We start from the raw sequence: 17,777 nt of genomic DNA on the forward strand, positions 1-17,777 counted from the left end.
AGTTCAGTTGCTCAGTCGTGTCCGACTCTCCGCGACCCCATGAATCACAGCACGCCAGGCCTCCCTGTCCCTCACCAACTCCCGGAGTACACTCAAACTCATGTCCCCAGAGTCGGTGATGCCATCCAGCCATCTCATTCTCCGTCGTCCCCTTCTCCTCCCGCCCCCAACCTTTCCCAGCATCAGAGTCTTTTCCAGTGAGTCCACTCGTCGCATGAGGTGGCCAGAGTATTGCAGTTTCAGCTTTAGCATCAGTCCCTCCAATGAACATCCAGGATTGATCTCCTTTAGAATGGACTGGTTGGATCTCCTTGCAGTATAAGGGACTCTTACTCAGCCATTAAAAAGAATACATTTGAACCAGTTCTAATGAGGTGGATGAAACTAGAGTCTATTATACAGAGTGAAGTAAGCCAGAAAGAAAAACACCAATATAATATACTAATGCATATATATGGAATTTAGAAAGATGCAAATGATAACCCCATATACGAGACAGCAAAAGAGACACAGATGTATAAAACAGTCTTTGGGACTCTGTGGGAGAGGGTGAGGGTGGGATGGTTTGGGAGAATGGCATTGAAACATGTATATTATCATATGTGAAATGAATTGCCAGTTCAGGGTCGATGCATGTTAGGTCAGGATGCTTGGGGCTGGTGTGCAGGGATGACCCAGAGGGAGGATAAGGGGAGGAGGGAGGTGGGAGAGGGGTTCGGGACGGGGAACTCATGTACACCCAGGGCGGATTCATGTCAATGTATGGCAAAACCAACCAATATAATATTGTAAAATAATTAGCCTCCAATAAAAATTTAAAAAAAAAAGGAAAAAGAAAAGAATTATCTTCTGTTGGAAGAGCAGTAATTCAAGTCGTGGTTTAATCTTTCAGATTTGGGTGGGGGGATTTAAAGTGTGTATCAGTAAGAGTTTATATGAAAAATTGTTTCAGTTTGAAAGTCAGACACTATTCATTTAAACAAAATTTTTTTCTTTTTCTGCTTTAGAAATCACATAATGAAGAAAATTGAGAACGAAAGTGAAGTCAGAGTCAATGGAGTGAACAACTGGAATGAAGAAGATGCAGATAATGACTGTGATTTTGTGGGGCTGGAGCCTGTCTTCCCAGGAAGGAAACAGAATGGCGTTCCGCATCCCAGAGATGGCCGTGCCCTTTGTAATGGGCATGCCCACAGCTCTCACGGTGCCTTAAAGAGCCTGGACTGCTTGGCGCCCCCGGGCAGCGGTGTTGCCAGCAGGCTGTCCCCAGAGCCCGCCCGCGAGGAGGCTGCGGGGGCCGAGAGGAGCCGCGGCGCCTTCAGAGACTGCACCGTGCAGCTGGCCCAGCAGAGCACCTGCAGCGCAGACGCTCTGCGGGATCCACACAGAACTAAGCCCTTCTCCTCGCCACCTTTGCACAGCAACCCTCGAGTCAATGGTGCTCACCACTCGACCGTTCAGGGGCCTTCAAGCACAAGGAGCACTTCGTCAGCACCTTCCCCTAGCAGGGGGGCGCCCTCGGGGCCGCCCAGACCCTCGGACTGCAGCTTCATCTCGGACTTCTACTCCCGGTCCAGACTGCACCACATATCCACGTGGAAGTGCGAACTGACTGAGTTTGTCAATGCGCTGCAGAGACAGAGTAGTGGTATCTTTCCAGGAAGGGAAAAGTTAAAAAAAATGAAAGCAGGCAGGTCCGCACTTGTTGTAACTGACACAGGTAGATACTCAACTACAATCGTTTTCTTAAGAAACAGTCATGCTTACCATTTTGTTCTTAATCTGTCCCTGGTGTTCTGGTCAGTACTAAGCTCTTGTAACGTGGCAGTCTTGAGGAGTATCAGGTTATGTGAGTAGCAGTAAGTATAACAGAGGATAACAAGCTTTCTCACTAAAGTATTTTTGACAAAATTAGTTTTGAGTGTGGCTAACTGAAAATCTTTTAAGTAATTTGAATAGGTCCAAGGTTGGGGTTCTGAGCATTCATTCTTCCTGTAGACTTTATCAGTTGTTGAAGTTTTAAACTGTAAAATATAGCATAGTTTATATTCAGTGCTTAATCTCCTGTAAAAATGGTTTGGTAAGAGTAACTGTTAATTTTTAAAAGCTTGCGTCATAATGATTTTTAAGTCATTAAGAAACTTTGACATAATAGCTATTGTGATTATAGTGGTACACTTTTAGTGTGAGGTTAAGTATTTTCACATAAGTAGATTGGCTAATTGTATTTTGTATTTCAATATTTCTGTTGTCATCAAAAACAAAACCAACAATAACAGGCTGTATTTCTGTGCCTGTAAGTATAAATTGGTATCTAGTTTAAGGCTTTAGTTGCTTTTTATGACTTACATGGTTCCTCCCTGAAGATGAGCTGATATTACCCTTCAGTTTATAGCTGTGGAAACTGATGCACAGAGAAGCTCATGTCTCCCAGACTGGTAGAGCCTCTACATGTGGATTTCTTGTTATGTTTTGCTGTGTTTAATTATTCCAAATGCTTTTTGTTATTTATAAAATAGTTCAAAATAATGGTTATAGGTATTAGATTTTCCTTATATCATGCCTTGGTCTTGTTACCTAAAGATCATTTAATTTAGAAAGCTTCAAAGAGTAGTTATGAATTATTTCCATGAGTGGGAATTTTCCAAGATGAGAGATTTTTATATTGTATGAAAGCATTCAGTGGGCATTTCATATATGCCTTCCATATGACTTCAATCTTTAAAACCATTATTTTGAGTTGTTTGCATTATGTTTATATAACAGTTTTATACAGCAGGATTATAATTAAGATTTATAAGTTATTTCTTGAGGTAACAGGGAGAGCAGCAGGGAAGTCCGTGGCTGTGGAGTCAGGTAGTCGCGCATAGCCTGGCTGCGCCGTTCTCAGGAAGCAGCGTGTGAGTTCACTCTCTGCGTCTGTTTCCTGCTGGCTGACGAGTGATGGTCCGGGAGGGTGGTAGGAGCAAGGCCCAGTGCTGTGCCCTTAGTGGGAACAAGGGCAACGTGCTCATAGTCACAGTCTGGTAAATAGAGTTGTCTCAACCTTTTGGGTAGTAACTGTAAGTTTTTAGAAGCCTGTTATGAAGACTAACCTTAGTACTGTTCTTAAATCTGTCAGAGGAAAAGTCCTGTGTGAGATCATCGCTTTTTACAAGGGTGGTGGCCTGTGCACTCTGAAATCAGACGCCCTGGGATTAAATACCAGCTCAGCCTCCTACTGGCTGTGTGACTGAAGTTATTAGTCTGCAAAATGGGGATAATAAGCTTATTACCTCTTTCATAGTGTTGTTGTAAGGATTTAAATTAATGCATGTAAACCCCTTACAACAGTGCCTGACACCTGCTGCCAAGCACTGGATAACAGTAGCAGTGTCTATGGCTATCCTATCAAGGAATGTTGTTACCACACGAGTAGTGGTCCTCTAAAGTTACTTAGCTCCCTGGAGCTAAATATATGAACACACCTTTGTACATTTTTATATACCATTCAGCACATAGAAATAACTTTGAGATAAGCATTTAGACAGATTGAGAGATTTGTTAGAATATAGACTAGGAAATATGATGTCTTCACAATTGATTTTAAATTATGTTTGGAAACTAAATTTGTATCTCTGAATTATTTTTAGAGCCAAAGAAACTGAATTTTGATTTCTCTTGAGGTGATATAAATAATCTATTATAGAATCTGTATTTTTTTAAAAACTTCATTCTGCTTGTAAGCATTTAAAAATATAATTTCTAAAGTTAACTAGACCTGATATTTTTAAAGTATTGATTAGTTTGGGGTTTGAACGTTCTTTTTTTCCTTCTAGGAAATATGTCAGTATTGAGTTCACCCAGACATCAGAGCTGTATAATGCATGTTGATATGGATTGCTTCTTTGTATCAGTGGGTATACGAAATAGACCAGATCTCAAAGGTCTGTATTCTTGTTTATGTATTAAGAAATTTGATATATTGTTACAAATGTATATTCTGAGGGATCACAAAATACTCTTTAAGAAATATTCATTCTGATTTTCCTTGGCAAAATCAGTTACTGCTTCCAAATTTTCTGGACTCCATAATTAAGATCGAAGGAAATGAGTAAAAAATTTTTTTCCTCCCTGTAGAGATCAGGCCTTTAGGGAAGAGTAATCCTCTTCAGTTGAAGGATCTAAGATTAGGGACCTGCTTTGGGCATTTTCTGTGTTTTTATCTATATTTATTATTTTTTGTCAATAAATGGAAATTTTATGGCAGCATATGTCTTTGCAACTTGGGTCACTATACTTTCTCTTGAATGAATCATTAGCTGTCCTTCTGTTCGGGGGCACTCTGAGTTTCTGGTTGTAGAATAATTTTGTATTCTTGAACATTGTTAAAATATATTGTCCTTCTGTGCAGTCTTTGTTTTAATGGAAATTTTCGGTATTTGTGACCTGTCAATACTTTTGAAAATAATTTATTCTGGATTTTTCAGAAGTTTAGATCTGAAAGAGATAACTATTAGCCTTTTCTTCCAAGAGTGAGTATTTTTCCTGTAAGGGAAGCACAGAAGCTGCTGGGGATAATAATAGGGCTTTAAGTTTATCACAAGTAGTTGCTGCTTCAGTTCTGATAGGGGTGTTTAGATTGTCAGGAGTTGATTTTAGCCCATGACTGGCTTTTTGATGCATTTTTTTCTTTGTCCTCACTACAAATGCATTCAGTGAAATATATTTTTATACACACACACACAACCAAACATGAATTATCCATGCTGTTGGTTTACAGAGTTAGAGCTGTCTTCTGACACACACGCATACGAGGAAATGGTATGTGAAAGTTTTTGTAACGAAACCAAAAATTTTGTGACTATATATACTCACCTTTGATTCTGTAGTAGGTCAGGTTGTGATTCCTCTGCATATATATTTGATTAGTTTTTTTCTTGCTGTAAAAATAAAGACTAGTTTAGATGTTACCTTACTTTTTTGATAGCAGAATTATAAAAAACCTAGATACAGTTTTTCTTTCTCTCCTCACCCTGCCACTCTGAATTGAGGGTCTATGTTGCCTGTTTTCTACTTTAAGAAACCAGAGAGACAACGAGAAGCTATGATAGTGTTGCTTTTAAGTTGAATAAATGCATCATAATTGTCATGAATAGTTTACTTTGGGGGCTGCAGAGACACTTAGATGACTTTTGCATAGCAGTTGATAATCTTTAACGCTCCTGGCTCCGTTAGGGACTAATGCCTGAATAAAGCTAAAGAAAAATGTCATATTTTTTTACGTCTTTTGAAAAATTTTCCGTTACATGTTTTTTAGTGTTGTTAACGTTCCTGTACTTAGATTTAAAACTAATTGTACTCTTCTTACAGGAAAACCAGTGGCTGTTACAAGTAACAGGGGCACCGGCAGGGCCCCTCTGCGTCCGGGCGCTAACCCCCAGTTGGAGTGGCAGTATTATCAGAATAAGATCCTGAGGGGCAAAGCAGGTACAGATGACAAGCTGTGACGTCCTAGTGCCCCTGTCGAAGACTTCTGCATATTGCTTTGGTTCTGTTGTTACAGAAATAAAAGCAGAGTTGAAACAATTAGCTTTTTCATTCAAGGGTTTTAAGGGTGTCAGTCACATATTAAAGCAAAGTCTGAACATAATACAAATGAGTGGTTTATAGTTAGGCTTTGTTGAACTGGCTAATGATACTTTCCTGGGAAAGAGAGTGAAGAATGTTGAAAAGGCATGATTAGCTTGCTTTGTATAGATTTAGTTTGGGGAGGAAAATCATGGACATCATTTTGTAGGAACCTCTGGACGTGAAAGTTAACTCCCTGCTGGTTTGGGCTCGGATCCCAGTAAGGACACAGTTTGTTTCCTGAAGACAAGTGTGCATCATTGGACTGAAGAGCAGTTCCAGCCTGAGTTTACTGGAGTGAGAAGATAGATGCCCGCAGGCACCCCCACATCCTTGTTGCACCTATTTCATACAAGAAACTTTTTTCCTGCCTCTTTGGCTTTTAAATTTTGGCTGTTAATAAGCAAAAATTAAGTAAATTACACTAATCACATTACTGTTAAGATTCCCTCCCCTACCCCACAGTTTTCCCTGAGAAATATTTGCTTAGTAATTACTAAGTAATTATTTGACATTGGTCACTTTTCTCATGGATGTCTGCAAATAAGTATTTTTTATTTTTCAGAAAAGTGTTATTCAGAAAATAGAGATTAGATATGCCGTAGTGTGGAAGGCATGCAGTTAAATTTCATCCCAGTTATTTCAGGTTCTTAGTTTTCAGTTACAAAAATTGGGCCTTATTTTAGAAATGACCTCGATGAAATTAAGATGAAAGAAACACCAGTAGATGTCTCGGAGGACCTTCTTGGGATTACATTTTTCCTGCTGGTTGTGTTCATCTGTTTACATGCCATGGATATAAAGGAGAATAATTATAGCTACGTTTTGATGCTTCATGTGTGCTTGTATTCTCCAGATTTCCTGAAACTTTTCCTGGTCATTAAATAAGAGAGTTTTTGAGATTCTAGTGTTTCGTGTGAAGTGAGTAGAATTTGAGGTTGGTATTCTGAACTTGTTGAGAGTTAGTTGTATTGTGGTATTTGACAAGATGGGTAGTTGAAGTATTGGTAGCTTGGTTTTCCTTTTTGTCTTTTCTGTGTGGTATTTTAAAGATGAAATCTAACATTCTGGTAAACAGGTAGCTTAAGAGAATGCACGGCACTTGTCTCACTGGGCACTCAAAAAATACTGAATGAGCTTTAAAGAGGGAAGACGTCCTGTGAACACTGCTCATAGTATCTCTTGGTGCCCCGGTGCTCAGAGCTGCTCCTGTGGGTAGAATCTTGTGTCTGCCCCTGTTAGGCAGTATACGTGGAGGTTTAGCCTTGGCAAGCAGCCTTCCTCAGAGTGGAGAGCTGGTCCTGTCACGTCTTTCCCCCTGTCACCAATGATCTGACCATAAGCAGTTTGTAAGCAGAATTCTGACCTTGGTAATAACTTAATTGTCTTCCTTGGTGTAGCCGCTGTATACAAGCTTTTCATAAGCTTGTATAGCTCACATTCTCTCTGCCTCTTTAAGTATGAGTGGTAAACCAGAAGGTAAATACTAGAAGAAGTATTGATGTTGCACTTGCCATTGAAAACTGTCAAAGCTAGATTTTCCTGTCATTAGAAAAAGAGAATATGCTACTTTACATTTTATACTCTCTCTGACTTGACATCATTCACTTTTATGTGTGTCCTAAACTTTTGACCTGTTAGTGTCTTAATAATATTTGCTGCTTATAATGTGAATAGATGTCCTTTGTTACAGTTTGGTTGCAGTTAAGCTCACACCTGGAACTTGTTTTCCCAGTGCTTTTCTTCCTCTTTCCTTGTTATTCTTTGATCTTTCTTTCCCTGGGTCCTATAATTAGATATGACACCAAATTTTAAAACATTGAGGATCAATTTAGGAATTAGAATCTTTGCCTTCTGTACCATAACTTTAAAAAAAAAAAAATTCAGTTCTAATGTTTTGCCTTATACATCTAGGCAAGGTATTAGAACCAACAACATCATTAGCTTTTTTTTTTTAATTAATTTATTTTTTTATTGGAGGCAAATTATTTTACAATATTATATTGGTTGGTTTTGCCATACATTGACATGAATCCGCCCCAGGTTTACCTAAGTTCCCCCTCCTTAACCCCCCTCCCACCTCCCTCCTCCCTTTATCCTCCCTCTGGGTCATCCCCGCACGCCAGCCCTGAGCATCCTATAACATGCATCGACCCTGAACTAGTGATTCGTTTCACATATGACAACATACGTGTTTCAATGCCATTCTCCCAAATCATCCCACCCTCACCCTCTCCCACAGAGTCCCAGAGACTGTTCTATACATCTGTGTCTCTTTTGCTGTCTCGTATACAGGGTTATCATTTGCATCTTTCTAAATTCCATATATATGCGTTAGTATACTGTATTGGTGTTTTTCTTTCTGGCTTACTTCACTCTGTATAATCGGCTCCAGTTTCATCCACCTCATTAGAACTGATTCAAATGTATTCTTTTTAATGGCTGAATAATACTCCATTGTGTGTATGTACCAAAGCTTTCTTATCCATTCGTCTGCAGATGGACATCTAGGTTGCTTCCATGTCCTGGCTATTATAAACAGTGCTGCGATGAACATTGGAGTACATGTGTCTCTTTCAATTCTGGTTTCCTCGGTGTGTATGCCCAGGAGTGCGATTGCTGGATCATATGGCAGTTCTATTTCCAGTTTTTTGAGGAATCTCCACACTGTTCTCCATCGTGGCTGTACTAGTTTGCATTCCCACCAACAGTGTAAGAGGGTTCCTTTCTCTCCACATCCTCTCCAGCATTTATTGCATGTGGACTTTTGGATAGCAGCCATTCTGGCTGGTGTGAAATGGTATCTCATTGTGGTTTTGATTTGCATTTCTCTGATTATGAGGGATGTTGAGCATTTTTTCATGTGTTTGTTAGCCATCTTTATGTCTTCTTTGGAGAAATGTCTGTTTAATTCTTTGGCCCATTTTTTGATTGGTTCATTTATTTTTCTGGAATTGAGCTGCAGGAGCTGTTGTATATTTTGGAGATTAATCCTTTATCAGTTGCTTCATTTGCTATTATTTTCTCCCATTCTGAAGGCTGTCTTTTCACCTTACTTATAGTTTCCTTTGCTGTGCAGAAGCTTTTGATTTTAATTAGGTCCCATTTGTTTATTTTTGCTTTTATTTCCAATATTCTGGGAGGTGGGTCCTGGAGGATCCTGCTGTGATTTGTGTCGGAGAGTGTTTTGCATCATTAGCTTTTTATAGGACCTCAGTTTCTTACTTGTCATATTCAGGGACTCTGATCAGACCAGCATGACCAGGGTCGCCACCCCTGACTTCTTTGCAGGTGCTCCTGAGCCATACTCAGCAGTGAGCCTTCTCGTTGACCATCTCGAATTTGAAATCCATGTATACGATTTCCTGGCTGGGCCTTTTCTCCCTTCCCAGATTACAGAATGCAGGTGTTCCCTATCCCTTCAGCAACTTCAGTGTTCATTCTAAAGAGCGACCAGAATTTTAAATTGTACTAGCATAGATTTATTCTCAGAGATTTCTTTTTCATAGATGTGGGTCCTCTCCTCTGATTTCTGCAGCCGTCCCTGCACATACTCCATGTGCCCATCTGGTTTGTCAGGGTTTGACGAGTGGCCTTCTCCTTTGCCCTCCAGGGAGGACAGTGTGTCCCTGCATTTCCTCCGAACCTCCCACGAGGCAGCTCACTCCGCTTGTGGAGGCACTGTGCCCTGCCACACTCTGGACCGGGTCAGTCCACCCAGCGGAGAGAACTTTGCAAGACTCCCCAGGCAGGCCGCTGGGAGCAGGGACCGTGGACAGTGTTCTCACCGACAGCGTGACTTTTCCCTTAGGTGGGTTAATTAGCCCTTCAAATAGAAGTCTCCTGACTCCCCAGCTCTTAAGGCATACCTGATGGGTGCTCCTTTGAAAGCCAGCTGGTTGTGGCTGCTCAGGCTACAGCTCTTCTTTTTTGGGTTCAGTTCAGTTCAGTTCAGTCGCTCAATCGTGTCTGACTCTTTGCGACCCCATGAATCACAGCACTCCAGGCCTCCCTGTCCATCACCAACTCCCAGAGTTCACTCAAACTCATGTCCATCGAGTCGGTGATGCCATCCAGCCATCTCATTCTCTGTCGTCCCCTTCTCCTCCTGCCCCCAGTCCTTCCCAGCATCAGAGTCTTTTCCAGTGAGTCAACTTGTCACATGAGGTGGCCAAAGTATTGGAGTTTTTGGGTTAGCAGCCACTATTGAACTGTCATACTAACGACCCTGAAATCCTTACAGTTTTCAGCTTAGAATAATGGACTATTAAAGCTGATATTTAGCCTTCCAAACCCCTTCAGGACACTGGGTCAACTGCTCTGCTTTCTGTCTTTAATTTGTCCTAGTATAGCATATGTTAGTGATGCTGTATCAGAAATCATGGCTCAGATTGTTTGCTCTGCTGATTTCAGTTTGGATGCAAGTGGAATTTGACCTCGTGAATATGCCAGTCCTCAGACTTTAATTTGCAATTATGCTTCGTGTGTGTGGGTGCTGGGACCCAGACTTGCTTGTATGTGTTGTATAGTCAGGTGAAATGTGTTGAGGATCACTGAAGTCAGACCAGGAGGAGTTGTTCATAAACCTTTGTTTACCTGGCAGTGCTTTTCACTTGGCTGATTTTTCATGGAATGTTATGTCTCTGAAATAAATAGAAGAGAGATCCTGAGCTTGTTACTGATGTGCTGTTAACGTGCTCCCAGTGTTTGTCTAGAATTAGCCCAAGCACTCTCAGTCTTATTTACTGACTCACGGTATTTTTTGTTCAGAATAGTAGAACTACGAGAATAGATTTTTTAGAGCATATTCTTTTTGGGAATTCGGTGGTGTCCCAAGAGACGGGACTGAAGTTGTGTTTTAATCCATTTCTCACTTGCTGGTCATCTCACAGGACATGCAGTCAGTAGGCTGTCTAGACTGTGTGCTTTGGTGTTCTTATGTGAAACTGGAAGTTGGGAGAGCTGTGTCGTCCTTTAGCAGCTGTAGGAAGGGGTTCATTATTCTTGTACATTTCCAGAGACCTAAAGGGATGGTTTATATTTATCCTTCGATATATGTCTCTTCAAACTGTTATTAAGATAGAACTGTATGTATTGTAATAAGTTCTTGATTGCTGGTAAAGGATATACTGGAAGTAAGCTATTTCAGAGTTTTAGATTTTCTTTTGTTAAATAATTAGGGGGTAAATGTCAGTTCATTTGGAATTTATTGAACGTTTGTATATGAAATGAATGGTAAACAAACTTCTTGAATGAAAGTTAAGGAAAATCAGTTTTTAACATAAAATCATTCAATTTTATTTTTGAAGCAGAAATACCAGATCCATCAATATGGGAGAATCAAGATTCCACACAGATAAATGGGATTGATTCTGTTTTGTCAAAGGCTGAAATTGCATCTTGTAGTTATGAAGCCAGGTATGTAGGCATTAAAGATGTAATGATTAATGAATAATTAATTTACTTCATTTCTTATATAATCTTTTGAAGTGGATTTAGATGGGTTAGTCAAGCCTGTGACTTAAAATGTAACAAGTATGGAAAGAAGTCTTTCTAACCTTAATTCCTTCCGTTTCTTTTTTTTTTGCCTTCACAAATGCTCAGTAACTTTAAATAAATACTTTAGTGTCCTGCTGAAGCAGTGGTTCTGTGATGAAAACCAAAAGAAGCTGGACATTGTCATTTTTCAGTTGTTGTCTTTCGAAGCACAAGATTAAAGAATTAGGTATTTTTGGGTGGAAGAGGTCCTTAGGATCATCTACTCTGATCATTATTTCTTTCTGCCAGGAAAGATCCCTTGTTATTTAAACCTGGTACTCAGTATTTTTTTAAGTTATGTTAAAACTTGATTGTCTGTTAGGTCCCAACACAGCAGTTGTGCCCTGGCACGCCTGGTCATCTGCTCACTTCAAGTTGCAGTGCTTCCAGCCTGCCAGCACGAACCCTGATTACAGCCAGCTGCGTCAGTTGTAGAGGAAACAAACCTATCACATGTTCCTCACAGTTTAGAAAAATGTTTCTAATGGAGTAATGATTAAGTGATTAATTAAAAGAGCATTCATTATTTTTTTCCTTGTTAACTGAATACACTTTATAACACAGCAAGCATTTAGACTGTGTGTTAAAAAGCAAAGACATCACTTTGCTGACAAAGGCTCGCATAGTTAAGGCTGTGGTCTTTCCACTAGACGTGTATGGATGTGAGAGCTAGATGATAAAGAAGGCAGAGCCCCAAAGAATTGATGCTTTTCAACTGTGGTGCTGGAGAAGATTCTTGAGAGTCCCTTGGACAGCACAGAGAGCAAACTAGTCAATCTTAAAGGAAATCAATATAAAATACTCTTTGGAAGGACTGATGCTGAAGCTGAAGCTCTAGTACTTTGGCCACCTGATGGGAACAGGTGAATCATTGGAAGAGACCCTAAGGCTGGGAAAGAAAGGTTGAAGACAGAAAAAGGGTGACAGAGGATGAGATGGTTAGATGGCATCATTGATTCAATGGACATGAACTTGGGCAAACTCCAGGAGATGCTGAGGGACAGGGAAGCCTTGTGAGTCGCAGTTCATGGGATCATGAAGAGTCGGACACGACTGAGCGACTGGGCAATAACAACAAAGCATTTATTTACGTATCATTGGCAAGTGTGAAATCATTTACCAACTATAGAAGCAGACTGAAGACACATCGGATACATGTTTTAGTCCTTTTTTTGTTTGGCAGTGTCTTAATGGTTTTGTCATTCATACTTTTTAAAAAAAGAGATACAATTGACATGTAACATTAACATTATACAACAATGACGATATATGTAACATTTTTCTCCATTTAAAGTTGGAGTTATTCAAGCAAGTCTAATCTGATCAAAAAAGTATCTTTGACACATCATCATCTAACCAGAATAGTTTGCTTAAAATCTTGCCAATTATTTTATTAAAAGGATATTTAAGAAAAAAAGATTATATTCAAATCCTTTATGACACGTCACGCTTTTAACCCAGACTGACTTTGCTTTTCTCAGCGACAAAGTTGTTTTAATCTTTTTCATTGTTCATTGATAATGTCACCAAGGAATTGAAACTTTCTTTAATAAAAAAGATAATTAAATCTGAATGCATTGTAGATTACTATGTTTTCATTGGTTCAGGAAGTTTAGAGCTGATTCTGTGCCGTGTGCATTGGGCTCGTCTTCTCCCCCTGCTGAGTTACGGGGTGGTGACAGATGGCATGCTTCTGGTGGCTTCTGGTGGCCGGGCGTCGTGTTCTGCATCACGAAGCTGTGAGGGATGCTTGCACCGTCTTTGGGCTTGGCTGTCGGTGACGTGGAAGCCACCTTCCCATACTGCCTCTGTAGGGTCTCCCCCTGTACCCTGTGCCCCCTGCTGGATGCTGGTTGGGCAGTGAGTGCCAAGGTTGCCCCAGAGTTAGGAGTGTTTTGGACTCCAGGCCTCTGTTGGTGTTTGGATAGGGCATTTGTATTGTACCACAGATGGCGATTGTCAAGCAGAATATGTTGCAGAATAATTGGAGTGATGATATATGAGGGCCAAATGCTGTGCAGCAAGCATTTAAGTGTCACTTAGATGGCAAGTGTTTGTTTTAAGGTGATGCAGAAAGTGGTGAAAATGAATTTGAGTGTAAGTTGGGGGGAAAGAAAAACATGAAACCTACAACAATTGGGTTTTTGTCCTTTAATTGTAATTTTTCATTTTCTAGGCTACTCCTAATGAGGGTCTCTTGGATACCCTATTTTTTTAAAGGCTATCTGACAGTTATATTTTCCTTCAGTGAGATTTTTTTTTAAATGAATATATTTGGAGTTGCATCAGAGAAACGTTTCTGGGCTTGGACTGGAGACTAGGTTGTAGGGACGGTCATCCCAGTTTTAGGCACTGGAGAGTTTTCAGTAGACATGGACTTCATAATAATGGGGTCAGCTAAGTATGGAACATGACCGCAGAAGCCATGGGAAGGTAGAATCTAATTCCACAAGTCAGGATTTGCATGCCTGTTATCTTTACTTACATTTACCATAGAGATCCTGGCAGGCTATAGTCCACGGGGTCTCAAAAGTCAGACACGACCTAGTGACTAAACCGCTATAGAGAACTGGTAATTGCTTTTCCATAACTAAGTTAGAAGGCAGATCTGTGGATGGATAGGTAATGATATACAAATATCCTGCAATTACCGATTTTGAGGAGCAAATGATTTCTAAACCTCCATTTTCACCCTTTACAATCCTGAATTTGTGATGTGGATGTCCTTCAGAATATTGAATTGACAATGATGGTGACTTATAGTTGGGTTTTTTTAACATTATCTACTGCAGCACCAAGTACACTTGTCTGAGCACGTAGCACAGAGAAGCGTGTGCCGCTCTCACTTTAACCCGGCAGCAAGCACCCGTGCCGCCCTGGTGGTTGGTCCTGCTTGCTGTTTCAGGTGATGGGCATAGATGTCAGTTTAGTGACATCACCGCAGACTGTTTTGTAATTGTCTTTACCTGTTTATTATTATTTTTTGACCATGCTGCATGGCTTGTGGGATCTTAGTTCCCTGACCAGGGATTGAACCCAGGCCTCGGCAGTGAGCGCGCTGAATCCTAACCACTGGACCATCAGGGAGGCCCTACTCGTTTGTTTTATATGAAACAAGCCTCCTTTCCCAACCACTGACTCGGAGTATTTTACTTCCCTTAGTTGTGGGAGGCCTTTTAGGTTTTTCCTTTTTTGTTCATAACTTCCTTACAGTGTCTAGTGATCCCCAAGCATTTCTTTCTGGGGTATAGGTACGCCTGAGTACGTAAGTTGATGTATTATATTTTTCTAAGTAATGCCTGTGAAATTTTTTGTGCAGGTGAAAAATTTGAAAATGAAAGTACTGTAAATATAAGAATATAGTCCTTTAATATGTAAGTTTAGCTTTTCCATGTTGAACCTACTATTGCGTGCTTCTGCGTAGCCTTGTGAACTATTATGTATGCACTTACCTGCCTCATAATAAGGCCCGTGGGCTCGAGTCTCTCCTCTCCTGGGCCTGTGGGGGTCATCCTTGTGGACGTCACGGGGTCCATTTTGTTCACTGTCTTCTGCCCGCCACTTCACATGGTGCCTGAGACATAGATTTTTGCTAAATGAATGAGATCATTGTTTTCTTTACCATGATTTGTTAGTCATCTCTTCCTTTCCTGTCATTTCCCCTCCTATTAGATGTTTCTCATCTACTCTGGGCTTTGCAGTCTGATCATCCATTACTGTTTTATATACATTAAAAAAGTATGTCATTTCATCTCAGTAGTGTGGAGGATTCTTTTCCTCCTTGGTGCTCACTGGTGGTCTGTGATGGTCAGGGAGCCGCAGGCGTCTGCATATTGAAGACCATGTTTCTTAAAAACAGGGACACCTCTGTTCTGAGTACTGAGTGAGTGCATGTTTATTGAGTAGAATCGTGAAGTAACCATTTGATGCATTTACCTAGAAGTATGTAATCTCAGGAAACACTGCTTATTGTTATTTGCTTGTGTTTTTACTGTCAGATTTTTTTCTTGATTCATTGAAGAGTAGTAACATGGAATTTTACTCATTGTGCATAATCCCGTAATTATAGTTTTGTGCTGAATGCTCTAAATATCAGAGGTGTTGTGGGGCACAGAGACACTTAGGAGATTTGAGATGTACCATTTTCAATCAGGTCCCTCAAAGTTGTGGACCCCGGCTCCTGCCAGAGTAACGTCCCGCTGTGGCCACCGCTGTTGGCATCTCGGCCACCGTGGAACCCACACAGGCGCATGGAGTCGGTCACGGGGAGCTGGGTGGTGATGGGATGAATGCATCCTGTCTGTCCGTCGCGCAGCGCTCACTGTTCTGTATGGGTCTCTGTCTTTGGGGGATGCACCATGGCTGAGCCAGGCCCTCTTTTGGGGCAGCAGACCTCCATAGCATGGTCCTGCCCTGTGGTGGTTGTGACGTTGCTGGCAGGGTACGCTCTGGAGTCTGCAGAGGGGTCAGAGGTATGAGGCCTGGGAGATGTGTTTGACTAAAACACTTGGGCATGTCTGCTGTGTCACTTATACTTATCTGACAGTTGTGGGATTCTCCTTTGTGGGGAAACAAACCTGTAAGCTTTCTCACTGCCTGTTTTTTACCTGTCCTGCGAGGGGAGTTAAATGAAAATTGTGTGTCGATGGCTTGGGGAGATAGCAATATTTGATACTTGATTTGGCTTTTAAAAATTCCAGGTCTAACCTCCCCTGTATTCTGGTCTTTCTCTAGACAAGTTGGCATTAGGAATGGAATGTTTTTCGGGCAAGCCAAACAGCTCTGTCCCAGTCTCCAGGCAGTCCCTTACGATTTCCATGCATATAAAGAGGTTGCACGGACGATGTACGAGACGCTGGCCAGGTATGTGCACCATGCTCGCTCTCCCGTCCCTTGACCGCTCATACCTAATACTGAGGAGGGACCAGCTGCCTCAGGCATGTTGGAAAACCACTCCTCCGCCCCCTAGCATCCGGCCCCCTCCTTCCATAAGCACCTCCAGGGAGAGGCTCAGGCCTCAGGACGCTTCTGTGTGGCTGGACCTGAGCTGCTCGCCGGTGCTGCTGTGGGTCTCATCTTCTGTCCATGTGATTTTTGCTCAGTGGTTCCAGTTTTCCCTTCATGGAACCAGACAGATGAAATATTGGAGTTTTTTTTCTCTTTTGTTACGTACGAATTATAGTTTTGTTTAAGAACTATAGGTTCACAAGTAGAGATTCTTTCAAACCCTTTGTCCTCTGAGGTCATTGTGTGTGCCAAATGTTAGCCGTTATACAAATGTTTAGTGATACAGCTGGCCCTTGAATGACTTGGTGGCAGTGGGATGTTGTCCTCCACAAGGTGCAGAATCGTGTGTAGCCCACAGCCAGCTGTCTGCACCCATGGCTTCTCCTTGTTCATGGTCACGTAGCACTTTCGTATTCACTACTGAAAAAAATCCATGGATGAGCCATCCATCAAGGCTCATGCCAGTGTTGTTCAAGGGTCGGCCATAGTCTCAAGATAGGCTTGAGAAAAGGAGATTTTGGTTTTTGAATATTTATATATATGTATAGTATACATATATTTAATGTTAATTCAAACTTTTAAATAAGTATATGGCAGGCCCTGCATGCTCTGAAGTTAGCGTATTTTCTCTCTAAAAGGCCAGGTAAGGTCATTGTCCCAGCCGCTGAGCTCTGCCGAGGGCAGCGGGCACAGCAGCGGGCGAGGTGTGGGTGGATGCCGGTCAGCCCTTAGGCTGTGTTGCTGTTGTGAAGGAGTTCTGAGGGAGATGCTCTCCTCTCTCATCACCGCTTCCTCCTGTTTATGGAGCATCTACCACGTGCAGACGACTGTCAATGCCGCCAGTCCTGCAGGAGAGGAGTCAGATCCAGGCCCCGCCTTTGGGGAGCTGCCTTTAATGGAGAGAGAACCTCAGAGGGCCAGGGAAGCTCTCTGCTCTTAGTGTGTGGACTTAGGGCTGGGGGATAAGCCAGTTCTCACACAGCTGTCCTAAGACCCCAAACACGGGACCGTCCTGTTAGCAGGTGGAGCATGTGCTTGTTGGGTCCCCTCCAGAGCTGTGGTCAGGCGCAGCGGCACGCGAGGGCTGGAGGCGGGTCTGAGCTGGTGCTGCCACCTGTGGTTATGGAGCCGGAGTGGCCTACAGCCTGAACTGCAGGGCGGGGACTTCGCGGACACTGTCATGTAGTTTGGGTTGGTGGAGACATTTTCAGTGGCCATGTGACTGTTCTTTGAGCAAAAGATCCCTTGTTATTCTCCTGCCACCTTTGGACATCCCGCCTCAGGACAGCTTTCGTATCAGGACACCCTCTGCTGTGATAGATTGCTCCCTGGAGTTAATCCAAGACAGACCACTCATCTCTTAAATGATTGTTGGTAGTAATTAGTCTGATTCACAACCTGCCGTGAGTTGTGGTGAGAGGTGAAGGCTGGCCCCCTGGTACTTCACCAGGTGGATTACTTAAGATCTGTTTCTCGTCCTGAGGCCTTTGCTGGCCTGTGGTCCACGTATTTAATGAGCATCAGAGCCACACAACAACTTTTCTTTCCCTTTTCCTTTCCTCTGGTGAACTGAAACAGTGCTCTGTGTAGGTAGATCATGACCAAAAATGGCAACAACCAGA

The 17,777-nt window shown here is 41.9% G+C and overlaps 1 protein-coding gene across 4 annotated transcripts in view; it reads left to right on the forward strand.

Moving 5' to 3' along the window:
* REV1 (REV1 DNA directed polymerase) overlaps window positions 1-17,777 on the forward strand; it is an 89,720-nt gene that overhangs the window by 51,311 nt on the left and 20,632 nt on the right. For 3 of the 4 annotated variants that reach the window (XM_055400656.2, XM_055400658.2, XM_088841645.1), the window contains exons 6-10: window positions 1,008-1,720; window positions 3,819-3,926; window positions 5,353-5,469; window positions 10,920-11,028; window positions 15,883-16,011. In XM_055400656.2, the coding sequence (XP_055256631.2) occupies window positions 1,008-1,720; window positions 3,819-3,926; window positions 5,353-5,469; window positions 10,920-11,028; window positions 15,883-16,011 (1,176 nt within the window). The remainder of the gene's footprint in view (window positions 1-1,007; window positions 1,721-3,818; window positions 3,927-5,352; window positions 5,470-10,919; window positions 11,029-15,882; window positions 16,012-17,777) is intronic. The other variant, XM_055400657.2, reaches the window with a different exon arrangement.

This window comes from Moschus berezovskii, chromosome 11 (genome assembly GCF_049115385.1).
Source record: "Moschus berezovskii isolate FMDL1 chromosome 11, NW_MosBer_1.0, whole genome shotgun sequence".
Taxonomy (NCBI): domain Eukaryota; kingdom Metazoa; phylum Chordata; class Mammalia; order Artiodactyla; family Moschidae; genus Moschus; species Moschus berezovskii.